This window comes from Pseudophryne corroboree, chromosome 4, assembly GCF_028390025.1.
Source record: "Pseudophryne corroboree isolate aPseCor3 chromosome 4, aPseCor3.hap2, whole genome shotgun sequence".
NCBI classification, from domain to species: Eukaryota; Metazoa; Chordata; class Amphibia; order Anura; family Myobatrachidae; genus Pseudophryne; species Pseudophryne corroboree.
The window spans coordinates 593,128,116-593,142,339 of NC_086447.1; the positions used below are offsets into that span (position 1 = coordinate 593,128,116).

The 14,224-nt window shown below is 43.1% G+C and overlaps 1 protein-coding gene across 2 annotated transcripts in view; it reads right to left on the bottom strand.

Annotated features, from left to right (window-relative positions):
- Positions 1-14,224, bottom strand: part of PDE10A (phosphodiesterase 10A) — a 490,921-nt gene that overhangs the window by 101,297 nt on the left and 375,400 nt on the right. For both annotated transcript variants that reach the window (XM_063917548.1, XM_063917547.1), the window contains exons 10-12: positions 13,039-13,090; positions 11,071-11,213; positions 9,638-9,730 (exon numbers count right to left, since the gene is read on the bottom strand). In XM_063917548.1, coding sequence (XP_063773618.1) covers positions 9,638-9,730; positions 11,071-11,213; positions 13,039-13,090 — 288 coding nt within the window. The remainder of the gene's footprint in view (positions 1-9,637; positions 9,731-11,070; positions 11,214-13,038; positions 13,091-14,224) is intronic.

A 14,224-nucleotide genomic window follows, 5' to 3' on the forward strand; every position in this document is an offset into this window, starting at 1 on the left:
GTCAAATGAGCGGTGCCTCTATCATATAAATTTATCACAGGATTGAATTCTACTTTCATTGATATCTGTTGTTTTATCTTTTAATAAGGTTTAATTGATAGTTTCAATTTCTATTTAAGGTGTTAATTATTGGATTGTTATCATACACTATTGGTCCTGTATGCACTGGATTGTTATATACCACTGTATGCCAGTTTACCAATTCATGGTATGTACGCACTTGCTTATGTGAATTATGTTTTGGTTTATAATACATTGATAAACCTTACACACACTGTCCCTCTGTTGCAGTCAGGAAGAAAATTTATATAGTTTTCGGTTTTTCATTCTTGATCCCGGCCATCGTCAGCCATTAGAGATCTATATAAACGGTATGGCTAAACCCAAATCTTCTTCTTCTGTTTTTTCCTTCATATATATATATGTTCCAAGATGTAGGAATATTTTTGTTCTTTGCCTATTATAGGTGAGAAACAGTGTTTATTATTCTTCACGGTTCCCTTTCCAATATGTCAACCGTCATATCGCTTTAAGGCGAATGTTTGGGTCAGTATTAATTAATCCGGTCTTTTAAATTTTGGCCCCATATGAATTAAGGGCCCAATGTATCATCTGTGTATTAAGCACTTAATAGAATATTTTTTAATTAGGTTCAATTCCATCTGTGACATAAGGGATTCCTAACAAATTACTGCAAATTACTGATATTCCAAATATAGACATATGTAGTGGAGTCGTACACACTATTTTTAGGTAGGTAACTATATTAGGCCATATTTCCCTTAACAGAATTATTTTCATATCCTCTCCATTCCCTAAGTTATCCTCATTTTTCACCCAGACAAATTTACCCCTGAAGAAGTCCGACAGGATGAAAAGCGTAGGGTTTATCCATTATTGTACACTATCCCTTTTGCTGTGACCATTCCTCCAAGAGCTCACACCGTTAAGGTGAGGAGGACCATCAGTATAACATCTTAAGCATCTCTGATGTGTGTACTAAATAATTGTAACATTGTTTTATGATGTTTTATAATGTCAAATTGTTTGATCATGGATTAAATATTTTATAAAGAATTCATTTACTAAACTGTGAATTTCTTGTCGGGTGATTTCTTTCTGGTGAGAGGGTTTTTCTTCAGGCCCCAATCAGGAATACCATAAAGGGAAAGAACTCAAGAGAAGTCCCTCCTTTGAATTTGGAAGTGATAATTATCAACCATTTATATTGTTAAAGCGCACTCCGTTTTTATTGTGTATGTATGTATGTATGTATGTATGTATGTATGTATAACACACACACACACACACACACACACAGAGTTCAGCACTCACCATATGAGTGGTGAGTGCAGACATTGCACCCCGCTTCTGGGGTGGCGAGTGCTGTGGTTTTCTATATTTGTTTGTATAAATATATATATACACACACATACACACATCTTTGTACAGTATATCTTGATAAAGTTTTTATAAAATGGTGCATGGGCCCTGAAACGTCGGCTTGAAACTCTATGGTATTGCCGTCTTTTTTTCAACTGGAATGCCAACCATCCTGCATAAATATGTTATACCCCAGTCCAGGGGGAGGTGAGGCACCCGGGAAGTTGTCTATGCTTATGGTGCCGAGTGCCGGATGAACTGCTGCAATGATGGACGGCGGCACTCGGGAGACTGTCAGATGCGGTGAAAAAGCCTTGTTTATTTCAACATGTTTCGGCTAAATGGCCGCCCTCAGGAAACAAGTGATACCACACACACACACACACACACACACACACACATACATACATACAATCTCTTTCTCTCTAGATTTTATATATATATATATATATATAATGATTTAAAAGTCACAGTGCACCCGTGTGTTTCAAAAACTGTGCAGGAAATGGGAAAACTGAATACTCCAGTAGGGTATGAGTGAGGTGGGCTATCTTTTAGGGCATGTACCGAACATGGGCGCCATCTGCTCTATCTGGATGAAAAATCAGAAAAGGAGGGCAACATAATAACGCCCCTAAATCTGACACTCTTCTAGCTGAAGCAATAGCCAGTAGAAAAGAGAACCTTAGCTGTCAACTATTTAAAATCCACTTGACTTAGTGGTTCAAATGGGGCAACTTAAAGCTCCTTTAGGACTAAATTTAGGTCCCAATTTGCTGTAGGAGGAACAACAGGAGGTTGGATGTGAAGCATTCCTTGGAAAAAAGTTTGAACATCCTGCAGGTTAGCATTTTCTTTTGAAACCATACCGTTAATGCTGACACCTGAACTCTCAAGGAAGCCACCCGTAGACCTTTATCCATTCCTGCCTGAAGGAATGCTAGAACTCTGGAAACTCTGAAAGACCTAGGGTCAAGCTTCCTAGCATTGCAACATTGAATATAAGCAAGTCATATTCAGTAATACATGCGTGCACAGGATGGTTTCCTTGCTCTAAGCATTGTTTGAATTACCTGTTGTGAAAATCCTTTTACTTTCAGGATGGAAGTCTCAAGAGCCACACCATCAAAGACAGCCAATCGAGGTGCTTGTAATAACAAGGACCCTGAGACAGTAGATCTGGACGTTGAAGGAGTAGAAATGGCGCATCCACCGACGGCCTCCAATGTCTTCTGGGCCAAGCCGGAGCTATTAGTATCAAGGCGCCATTTTCCTGTTTGACTTTTCACATCACCGTGGGCAACAGGGCGATTAGTGGAAACACATAGGCCAGAAGAAAGTCCCATCTCACATGAAGGTCGCTTTGGTATCCTTTGTCCTTGATCCGTATGCGGGAACTTTGTTGTTCTGACGAGAAACCATGAGGTCTATCTCCGGCAGCCCCCACTTCTTTACCAGAATCTGGAAAACCTCTGGGTGTAAAGCCCATTCGTTTGCATGAATGGTGTGTCGACTGAGAAAATCCACTTCCCATTTAAGGACTCCTGGAACGAACACTGCGGACAAGGCCGGATGATTGACTTCTGCTCACCTTAACGTGCAGCTTACATCCTTTTCTTGTCTTTTGGCTGAGAGTTCCTCCCGGATGATTGAGGTACACTACTGCTGTTGCACTGTTCGAGCGAATCTGCACCCTTTTTTCTTAAAGTATGTCCTTTGCCTGAGTAAGTGCCATACATATGGCCTGAAGTTCCAATATATTTATTTGCAGCCAACTTTCTTCCTTGGTCCACTGCCCCTGGAAGCAAAAAAACTTACCTGACACTGCTCCTAAGCCCTGAAGACTGGCATCCCTTGTCAGAATCTACCACTCTGAGATCCAAAAGGGTCGCCCTTTGTATAGATGGGATGTCTGTAGCCACCAGGCTAACGCCCGCCATACTTCCAGAGGAAGGACCATAGTCTTTATCATCCAGGACCAGAGTTTTTATCGTCTGATGTAAACCAATCCATCTGGAAAGAATCACATGTTGAAGGGGCCTCAAGTGGAATTGAGTATATGCCACCATGTCGAACGTTGACACCATACTCACCTCGCATTGCTGCATGAATGGATACTCTTCAACTGTGTAGTAGCTCCTGAATCCTTGTCTGTATTGTGGCTATTTTGTTCAGAGGTACAGTAGAAAAACTCTCTGAAGCCTGGAATCCAATACAGCCCCCAGGTGCGTCATTCATTGTGACGGAACCAGGGATGACTTCTCAAGATTTATGAGCCAGCCATGACTTTGTAAACAGGCTTTTGTCAATTGCAGATGGCCCTGGAGCGTTCCCTGGGAATGAGCCAGGATTTACAGTTCGTCCAGGTATGGGAAAATTCTTATCCCCTGATGACAGAGATAAGCCGCAATCACGACCATAATCTTGGTGAACACTCTTGGAGCTGTAGCCAGTCCAAATGGTAGGATCTGAAACTGAAAAGGTTGCCGGAGGATAGCAATCTGAGATAGCACTGATGGGACGGTGCTATGGTTACATGCAGGGTGTTTCTTGAAGGCAAACGTATAACCATGAGACACTGCTTCTTGCACCCAGGCATCTGTGGTGGACTGCTGCCAGGTCTTTGTAAATAGAAGAAGTCGGCCTCCCACCCTGGGGTCCCCCAGGTGGAGCCCCGTGCCATCAGGCTAATGGCTTATCTTCCGGTTTGGAAGCAGGCCTTCTGGTAGCCCAATGCTTTTTAGTCTTTCCAGACTTATCTTATTTGGACTGTTTGCCGTAACCCTTTCCTTTCGCTTTTCCTTGGGTCCGAAAGGACCGAAAAGCTGGAAAATTAGGTTTAGACTTGTAAGTAGAAGGAAACTTCACTTTCTTAGAGTCTGCTTCTGACTCCAGAATATAGTTTAACTCTAGACCAAATTGAATATCTCCAGTCTCCAATCATACAATCCACAATTGATTGTGGAGCAACGGATCGGAGAAGCCTGCAAGCCTACCGCCGCTACTTACACCGGACCAGTCTACCGGCAGACACCCACATCCTCTGGACTAGTGAGGCGCAAGCCCCCAGTATGGGAAACACGTTTCAGGTCAGTGGGGAAAGATAAATCTGACCATCATCCCACGGAGAACTTACACATGTTAGCTTGTGTTCCCTTCACCAGAAGAACATTCACTTCTTCATAAGGACCTTTTGCAGTCAGAAGTTTATTTATATAGACCTTAAAAGAGCATTTAGTGCAATCACGGTACAAAAAAGAACAGTGACATACAAACAGTGTACCTTGGGACAAGGGCACAATACAATTTTAGACAGAGTAAAACGCTGACGCATATCTGTCTTTCGTATACTGTTTCGTATTGTCAGTGTACATGTTTGTCTTGTATACCGGTATTAGGATTATTTTATTTTATATATTTATATAATTTTTACTAAAATCATTTAGAATAAACACACTTATTTACAAAGAATATATGCCTAGACTTTGTTTATAGTGAGCGCGGTGAATCCTTCTCTATTTTCCAAGTATTCATAGATAAGGGGAGTGGAAACCCCTAATTTTCTCCCTGCTGCTACTTTAGAACAAAGAGGGACTAGCGCAGTCCCCTACCCCAAGTATCTATCAAAAAATTGATTTGCCTGAGCCAGGAGGCAGGGATACAGGAGATTGGGCCATTGCATTCTGGGAGGCCGAAAGCTTTCCGCTGACCTACCTCCTATCCCAATACTGTGGACCCTGCAGGAGAGAATAAATAAAAATAAAACAAATTATATATATATTAGTGATGAGCGGGTTCGGTTTCTCGGAAACCGAACCCCCCCGAACTTCACCCTTTTTACACGGGTCCGAGCCATACTCGGATTCTCCCGTATGGCTCGGTTAACCAGAGCGCGCCCGAACGTCATCATCCCGCTGTCGGATTCTCGCGAGATTCGGATTCTATATAAGCAGCCGCGCGTCGACGCCATTTTCAATCGTGCATTGGAAATGTTAGGGAGAGGACGTGGCTGGCGTCCTCTCCGTTATTGTTGAACTTGATTGTGCACTATTGCTTAATTGTGGGGAGGGCTGGGGAGCAGCTGTATACTATAGGAGGAGTACAGTGCAGACTTTTGCTGATCAGTGACCACCAGTTATCCGTTCTCTGCCTGAAAAAAACGCTCCATATCTGTGCTCAGTGTGCTGCATATATCTGTGCTCACACTGCTTTATTGTGGGGACTGGTGAGCAGCTGTATTATATAGCAGGAGTACAGTGCAGAGTTTTGCTGACAGTGACCACCAGTATACGTTGTCTGCCTGAAAAACACTCCATATCTGTGCTCAGTGTGCTGCTTTATTGTGGGGACTGGGGACCACCAGTATAATATTATATAGGAGGAGTACAGTGCAGAGTTTTGCTGACCAATGACCACCAGTATATAATATATAGAATTACGGTACAGTAGGCCACTGCTGTACCTACCTCTGTGTCGTCATTAAGTATACTATCCATCTAGATTCTATACCTGTGGTGCATTTCAGTTGTGCAGTTTGCGGACACAGTGACCAGTATATATAGCAGTACGGCACGGAAGGCCACTCCTCCGATGCATCCTTGAGTGTAACGCCTACTGCTGCTGGCGCTGCTGTTGTAGCTGCTGGGAGTCGATCGTCATCCCAGAGGGGAAGTCGGAAGACCACTTGTACTACTTCCAGTAAGCAATTGACTGTCCAACAGTCCTTTGCGAGGAAGATGAAATATCACAGCAGTCATCCTGCTGCAAAGCAGATAACTCAGGCCTTGGCAGCCTGGGCGGTGAGAAACGTGGTTCCGGTATCCACCGTTAATTCAGAGGCAACTAGAGACTTGATTGAGGTACTGTGTCCCCGGTACCAAATACCATCTAGGTTCCATTTCTCTAGGCAGGCGATACCGAAAATGTACACAGACGTCAGAAAAAGACTCACCAGTGTCCTAAAAAATGCAGTTGTACCCAATGTCCACTTAACCACGGACATGTGGACAAGTGGAGCAGGGCAGATTCAGGACTATATGACTGTGAAAGCCCACTGGGTAGATGTATTGCCTCCCGCAGCAAGAACAGCAGCAGCGGCACCAGTAGCAGCATCTCGCAAATGCTAACTCGTTCCTAGGCAGGCTACACTTTGATCACCGCTTTCCAGAAGAGGCACACAGCTGACAACCTCTTACGGAAACTGAGGAAGATCATCGCAGAATGGCTTACCCCAATTGGACTCTCCTGGGGATTTGTGACATCGGACAATGCCAGCAATATTGTGCGTGCATTACATCTGGGCAAATTCCAGCACGTTCCATGTTTTGCACATACATTGAATTTGGTGGTGCAGAATTATTTAAAAAACGACAGGGGCGTGCAAGAGATGCTGTCGGTGGCCCGAAGAATTGCTTGCCACTTTCGGCATTCAGCCACCGCGTACAGAAGACTGGAGCACCACCAAACATTACTGAACCTGCCCTGCCATCATCTGAAGCAAGAGGTGGTAATGAGGTGGAATTCAACCCTCTATATGCTTCAGAGGATGGAGGAGCAGCAAAAGGCCATTCAAGCCTATACATCTGCCCACGATATAGGCAAAGGAGGGGGAATGCACCTGACTCAAGCGCAGTGGAGAATGATTTCAATGTTGTGCAAGGTTCTGCAACCCTTTGAACTTGCCACACGTGAAGTCAGTTCAGACACTGCCAGCCTGAGTCAGGTCATTCCCCTCATCAGGCTTTTGCAGAAGAAGCTGGAGACATTGAAGGAGGAGCTAAAACAGAGCGATTCCGCTAGGCATGTGGGACTTGTGGATGGAGCCCTTTATTCGCTTAACCAGGATTCACGGGTGGTCAATCTGTTGAAATCAGAGCACTACATTTTGGCCACCGTGCTTGATCCTAGATTTAAAACCTACGTTGTATCTCTCTTTCCAGCAGACACAAGTCTGCAGAGGTTCAAAGACCTGCTGGTGAGAAAATTGTCAAGTCAAGCGGAACGTGACCCGTCAACATCTCCTCCTTCACATTCTCCCGCAACTGGGGGTGCGAGGAAAAGGCTAAGAATTCCGAGCCCACCCGCTGGCGGTGATGCAGGGCAGTCTGGAGCGAGTGCTGACATCTGGTCCGGACTGAAGGACCTGCCAACGATTACTGACATGTCGTCTACTGTCACTGCATATGATTCTCTCACCATTGAAAGAATGGTGGAGGATTATATGAGTGACCGCATCCAAGTAGGCACGTCAGACAGTCCGTACGTATACTGGCAGGAAAAAGAGGCAATTTGGAGGCCCTTGCACAAACTGGCTTTATTCTACCTAAATTGCCCTCCCTCCAGTGTGTACTCCGAAAGAGTGTTTAGTGCCGCCGCTCACCTTGTCAGCAATAGGCGTACGAGGTAACTTCCAGAAAATGTGGAGAAGATGATGTTCATCAAAATGAATTATAATCAATTCCTCCGTGGAGACATTCACCAGCAGCAATTGCCTCCACAAAGTACACAGGGACCTGAGATGGTGGATTCCAGTGGGGACGAATTAATAATCTGTGAGGAGGGGGATGTACACAGTGAAAGGGGTGAGGAATCGGAGGATGATGATGAGGTGGACATCTTGCCTCTGTAGAGCCAGTTTGTGCAAGGAGAAATTGATTGCTTCTTTTTTTGGTTGGGGGCCCAAACCAACCAGTCATTTCAGTCACACTCGTGTGGCAGACCCTGTCGCTGAAATGATGGGTTCGTTAAAGTGTGCATGTCCTGTTTATACAACATAAGGGAGGGTGGGAGGGCCCAAGGACAATTCCATCTTGCACCTCTTTTTTCTTTAATTTTTCTTTGCATCATGTGCTGTTTGGGGACAATTTGTTTTGAAGTGCCATCCTGCCTGACACTGCAGTGCCACTCCTAGATGGGCCAGGTGTTTGTGTCGGCCACTTGTGTCGCTTAGCTTAGTCACACAGTGACCTTGGTGCGCCTCTTTTTCTTTGCATCATGTGCTGTTTGGGGACTATTTTTTTGAAGTGCCATCCTGCCTGACACTGCAGTGCCACTCCTAGATGGGCCACGTGTTTGTGTCGGCCACTTGTGTCGCTTAGCTTAGCCATCCAGCGACCTCGGTGCAAATTTTAGGACTAAAAATAATATTATGAGGTGTGAGGTGTTCAGAATAGACTGGAAATGAGTGGAAATTCTGGTTATTGAGGTTAATAATACTATGGGATCAAAATGACCCCCAAATTCTATGATTTAAGCTGTTTTTTAGTTTTTTTTTGTAAAAAACACCCGAATCCAAAACACACCCGAATCCGACAAAAAATTTCCGGTGAGGTTTTGCCAAAACGCGTCCGAATCCAAAACACGGCCGCGGAACCGAATCCAAAACCAAAACCCGAAAAATGTCCGGTGCACATCACTAATATATATACACCAACCTATTTCCAGTCAGGAGAAGATAGTGTCTCAATTATCAGAGGTTAACCTGTCACTTGAACTAAACATTGCTGAACCTCTCAGAAAGCAATAGGAGGAAAGGAGAGATAGATATTTTGTCGCTTAAATGCATTAAAGGTTGATAGTCATCAACTGCTTATCTGCTGTGTAAAGGGTACTGACAGCTCTCCCAGTGACCCAGTGCGACAATCTTTACCTTTTTTCCCTCAAAGGAGGAGTCCTAAGTAGAGCGAGAAGCTAAGCAAGGAGACCTAGGGCCCTTTGGAATAGAGTCAGCCTACCCCTGCAAACCTTACATATTAATACATACAGCGGGCAGAGCAGGACAGCATCAACGGTGGGAAGGGGCAGAAAAGGAGGCAGATTATTCTCCTCAGCAACAGCCTTTTGACAGCATCAATCTGGGGAAAGCCCGCCCGGAGATACGGCCTGACAAAGATTGGCATCGGTGGGCGGAGCGCGTCCTGTTTTAAGTCCAATTGCTGATCTTCTGTGATAAACTAACTAGTTAACTTTAGGTATAAGCCCGTTGTCCAGAAAATAAAACACAGAGACTACAGATTCTCATACAATAAAATCTTTGTGATTATACTTGAAATTCCGTAGTGAAGCATGGGTATTCAGCTAGTAATAAATAAATAATAATTGGTACACTGAGATGGATCGTCCTGGCAGGGAGTGGTTTCCAGGTACTCTATATTTACATTACACTAGGTGGTATATCCCAAAAACAATAGTTCAGCATAAACTGTAGATAACTATTTCAAACAGAATCAAAATAGACAAATAAATATTTCATTACCTATTAAAGCGTGGATCTGCATAGGCATCAGGAATGTTAAGAACTTCACCTGTTCTTGCAACCTGACCAGCTATACCCTTTTCAATAGAAAATCTGTATTTAAAAAGTGAAAAATAGATATATAATCTTACTGGCTTGTCTGGTTTTCCTGTAGCTATAAAAAGAATCATTAAACTTTAAATTACACAGGAACTGAAAAACACAGACACAAACAAAAATGTGTAACGCATGCATAGAACCATCCAGCAATATAGGTTTATTAGCAGGTTAAGATGACAAGAAAAGCAGCTTTGGTGAATTTACTTTTACATCCAGCATACAGAAGACTATGGGCCCGACCCTGAGTCGAACGCAGCAACAGTCATATCTGCGACTTCATGCTAATGCTGTTGCAAAGCCCTACCTTGGTGTACGTATGTGCATCCAAATGTGTGAGGACTGAGATGCACTCTTTGAGCATCTTTCGGCACTGAAATACCGCTTGGTGCGCCTTTAAACTAGTGATGAGCGAATTCGGTTTTACTCGGTTCTCAAAACGGCATCTTATTGGCTCACGGATGTCACGTGTTTTGGATAGCCAATAAGATGCCGTTTTGAGAACCGAGTAAAACCGAGTAAAAACGAATCCGCTCATCACTACTTTAAACGCAGCCCTTGTTCGCACCATGACAACTTGCACCAGTCCTATGCTTGGTGCAGATTCTCTGTATGAGTGTAGTCGCCCATGTGAGTGATGAAGCATCCTTGGCTTGTACACAATTGCTTTCAGCGACACGCCGGTGTCATTTCCATAACACACACCATCTTTATCCACCGGATAACCCACAGTACTGTCACTACCCAGAAATGCATTTCTAATATGTTTCAGACACCGTGCATCTGAATTAGTACTGCAACTCTATACGCTAACAATCGGAGTGCATGCGCAGTAGAAAAAATATTCCTCTACTGCATCCGATAAAAACAAAAATAAAAAAAATGAAAAAAATTGCCTTTAAAAAGGAGATCTAGGTAAAGTTTACAGTTAACAATGAAAGTTGATCACGGTTAGAAATGTTACTTAGAGATGTGTGCGGACCCCCCGTAATTTGGAAAAACCACATTCAGTTTAGGCTGCGTGAAGGTGTGTGTGTGTGTGTGTGGGGGGGGGGGGGGGGGGGGAGAGTGTTAGGCTGCGGGTGGAGGGTTAGGTTTAGGCTGCGGTAAGGGAGCGTTAGGGGGGTAGGGGGAAGGGTTAGCATACCCGACCCCTTCCGGGATTCTAACCATTGGGATGTGCGGTTGGTATTCTGTCCACTGGCATCCCTAACACCAGGATATCAGCCCCAACCCGATAGGAACAGACAAAACATGCACATAACCATTCACATCTTGTGGTATGTTTATTATGACTAGAATGCGAATTGTGATCGCATAGGCATTATATTTTTTACCGGATTTCTTTGGTCTTCCTGAAAACTGGCTTTCCTTCATCTTCTTCACCGATGTCAAAAAGATCAGAATATAACTCTTTATTTTTGTGATCTACCTGAAACAGTGCACAGCGATCTGCATTCACCAGGTTCTTTGCATATACCTGAAAGAAAGACTCATCATCTGTGACTTTGTTCTTCTGATATTTTATAAATGCATAATGTATATTGTAAAACATACAGTAGGTACTAGGTGGTTTTTATCAACTATTTCAATATGATCAGAAGTTCCAAACCTTCTCCCTTCACTTCATTTGGAAGCCATTTGAAGGAGAAAAGCAGTTACATTTTAAAGTATAAGTCATGTGTGTTGTAGCCTACAAATTAAGTTAATTATTTTACTGAATAAATAAAAAAAATATATCAAATGAAAAACATGTACTTTGGATAAAGTGATACAGATAGTTTTGACAGCACCAACGCGATCTTATTTTGCCATTGTTACCATAAATATCTATATTGAAGAAAACAAAAATCCCTTTGACTACACCAGACTAACTTCAGTTATAAAGAATATGCAACACAATAGGAAATATCAAATACTATAATGAAATATAGCCGATGAATACGTTTAAAGCTGGGTAAACACTAGGCAATATATCTGTCAATATATCTCGAGCCAGCTTGCAGGTGTATACACCCGATGTGTCTGTGAATGAAGTCGGCTGCCCATATACTTACTGCAGGGACTGACATCAGATGGGCAGGCAAATCAAATGCGGCGATAACTAATAATAGCCTGCACATTTGTGGCTTAAGACACTGGGGCAGATGTATTAACCTGGAGAAGGCATAAGAAAGTAATAAACCAGTGATAAGTGCAAGGTGATAAATGCACCAGCCAATCAGCTCCAATATGCAAATTGACAGTTAGGAGCTGACTGGCTGGTGCGTTTATCACCTTGCACTCATCCCTGGTTTATCACTTCCTATGCAGTCTCCAGGTTAATACATCTGCCCCTATATTTGTTGACATCTGTATGATTACTTGTTTCAATATAGAGGAATCTTTTTACTTTTTTACAATGCTTGTGGCTGCTTATTAACTTTGCTAGCAGATATGGCTGTCTGCTCATCAGGCGGAGTTTCTTTAAGGATGTGGCTGCGTCATGACTCTTGGAAGTGTAACTGCTCTGGAGATTCCATCTACTGTCTCCAGCGCTTAGGTGTGCACATATTTCCGTATGCTATGGCATACTGTATGCCACACATATTGTATGGACTTTTTCTGCTAATGTCAGGAGGTGTGTATGTGCAGCAGTGCAGAATGCTATGCAACAGGTTTACTCATGCTGCCAGAGCTCCTGCGTGCTATGAACTGTGTGGCACATTTCTGTGTGGCATAATGTGTATAAGGAGCCCTACTACATATGTAGACCCATATAGACATCTGGAGAACATGCAAACTGTGCACAGATAGAGCCCTGGCTGGGATTGAGCCCCTGACATTGATGATGTGAAACAGAAAAGCTAACCCCTTTATCACTACGCAATACTACTTTAATATTTAACGTTATTATTAACTTCTTTAACTATAATTGACTCCAGTTGGCAATGATATAGGTACAAGTGGGACAAACATTGAGAGGGGCGTAGTATGGTATGCCGGCTGTCAGGGTCCCGGCGCACAGCATACCGGCACCGGAATCCCCCCAAGAGGGACAAATGGTGTCGGTATGCCAGCGCCGGTATACTGTGCGCTGGGACCCCGACAACCGGCAAACTGAATACAACCCATTGAGAGTAACCAACTTTTAAAACCTGGAAATTAGGATAAACTGGCAACGTTGCCGTTATCAGACCACTCTCTAAATGACATCACAAATTCTTGATGATGTGTACAGTGTGCACATTGTAGCATATGAGCTATTAGAGACAAAGTATAATCAATCTGAGAATGGTATTATAGATCAGAAAATAACGTCTTACCATAATATGTTCAAGTAAAGAATCTATTGCAACTATGTTATCAAAATATGTTCTGCAAAAACAAAACAAAAAACAATTATATATATTATCATCTTCAACCTGAGGAAACATACATGGAAGAGAGTCACTTAACTGCATGGAAACGAGTTCAGAATTGTAATAACAATTTCCTTTTACTTTACAATCAAAACAATAGAATTAAACTATTCTATATGTTTTCCTATAGTAGAAAGTTATCCACTTATGATGTTTTCAAACAAAAGGTATCAAGGCTGCTTCAACAAACAATGACTATTATAGATTTGGTACAGTTTTATATTTTCCCCAAAAATACTGATGTGTCCTCATACATCATTGCTGCAGTCATGCCAAACAATCACTCTCGGCATGCCAGGTCCTGTGAGACTGCTAGCATCAGGTGTCTTATTTTGCAAAGATGCATTTTTGTTGCAACGCGATGCTGCTAGGATGCACTGGTAAACAATGCTGATTAATTTGATAGGTGACACTTGTATATCTGTGTGTGACTGAGTCTTTAAATCGGGTGTGGTATTGAAAGTCGACAATGTCTAGGTCGACCACTATTGGTCGACAGTGACTAGGTCGACAGGGTCTTTAGGTCGACATGTTCTAGGTCGACAGGTCAAAAGGTCGACATGAGTTTTTAATGTTATTTTGGTGTCGTTTTCTTCGTAGAGTGACCGGGAACCCCAATTAGTGCACCGCTTCGCTCGCCATGCTTCGGGCATGGTGCCTTCGCTCCGCTACCGCTTCGCTCGGCACAGATTACCGTTCCAATCGTAGTCCACGTGGATCGTTAAGTATGAAAAGGTTCAAAAAAAAGAAAAAAATTGTGAAAAACTCATGTCGACCTTTTGACCTGTCGACCTAGAACATGTCGACCTAAAGACCCTGTCGACCTAGTTACTGTCGACCAATAGTGGTCGACCTAGACATTGTCGACCTAGTTACTGTCGACTTTCAGTCCGGATCCCCTTTAAATCTGTATGTAAAGTGATACAATGTAGCAGTCGCAGCTTTTTTCCCAACACAAGTTCTGTTGTGCTCCATATACAGACTGAGTCACACACAATATACAAGTGTTGCATATAAAATTAATCAGCTGAAAGAGCAGTCGCATTCTAGTCACATCGCGTTGTGACGAAGACATTTGGGGGGAAAAAAA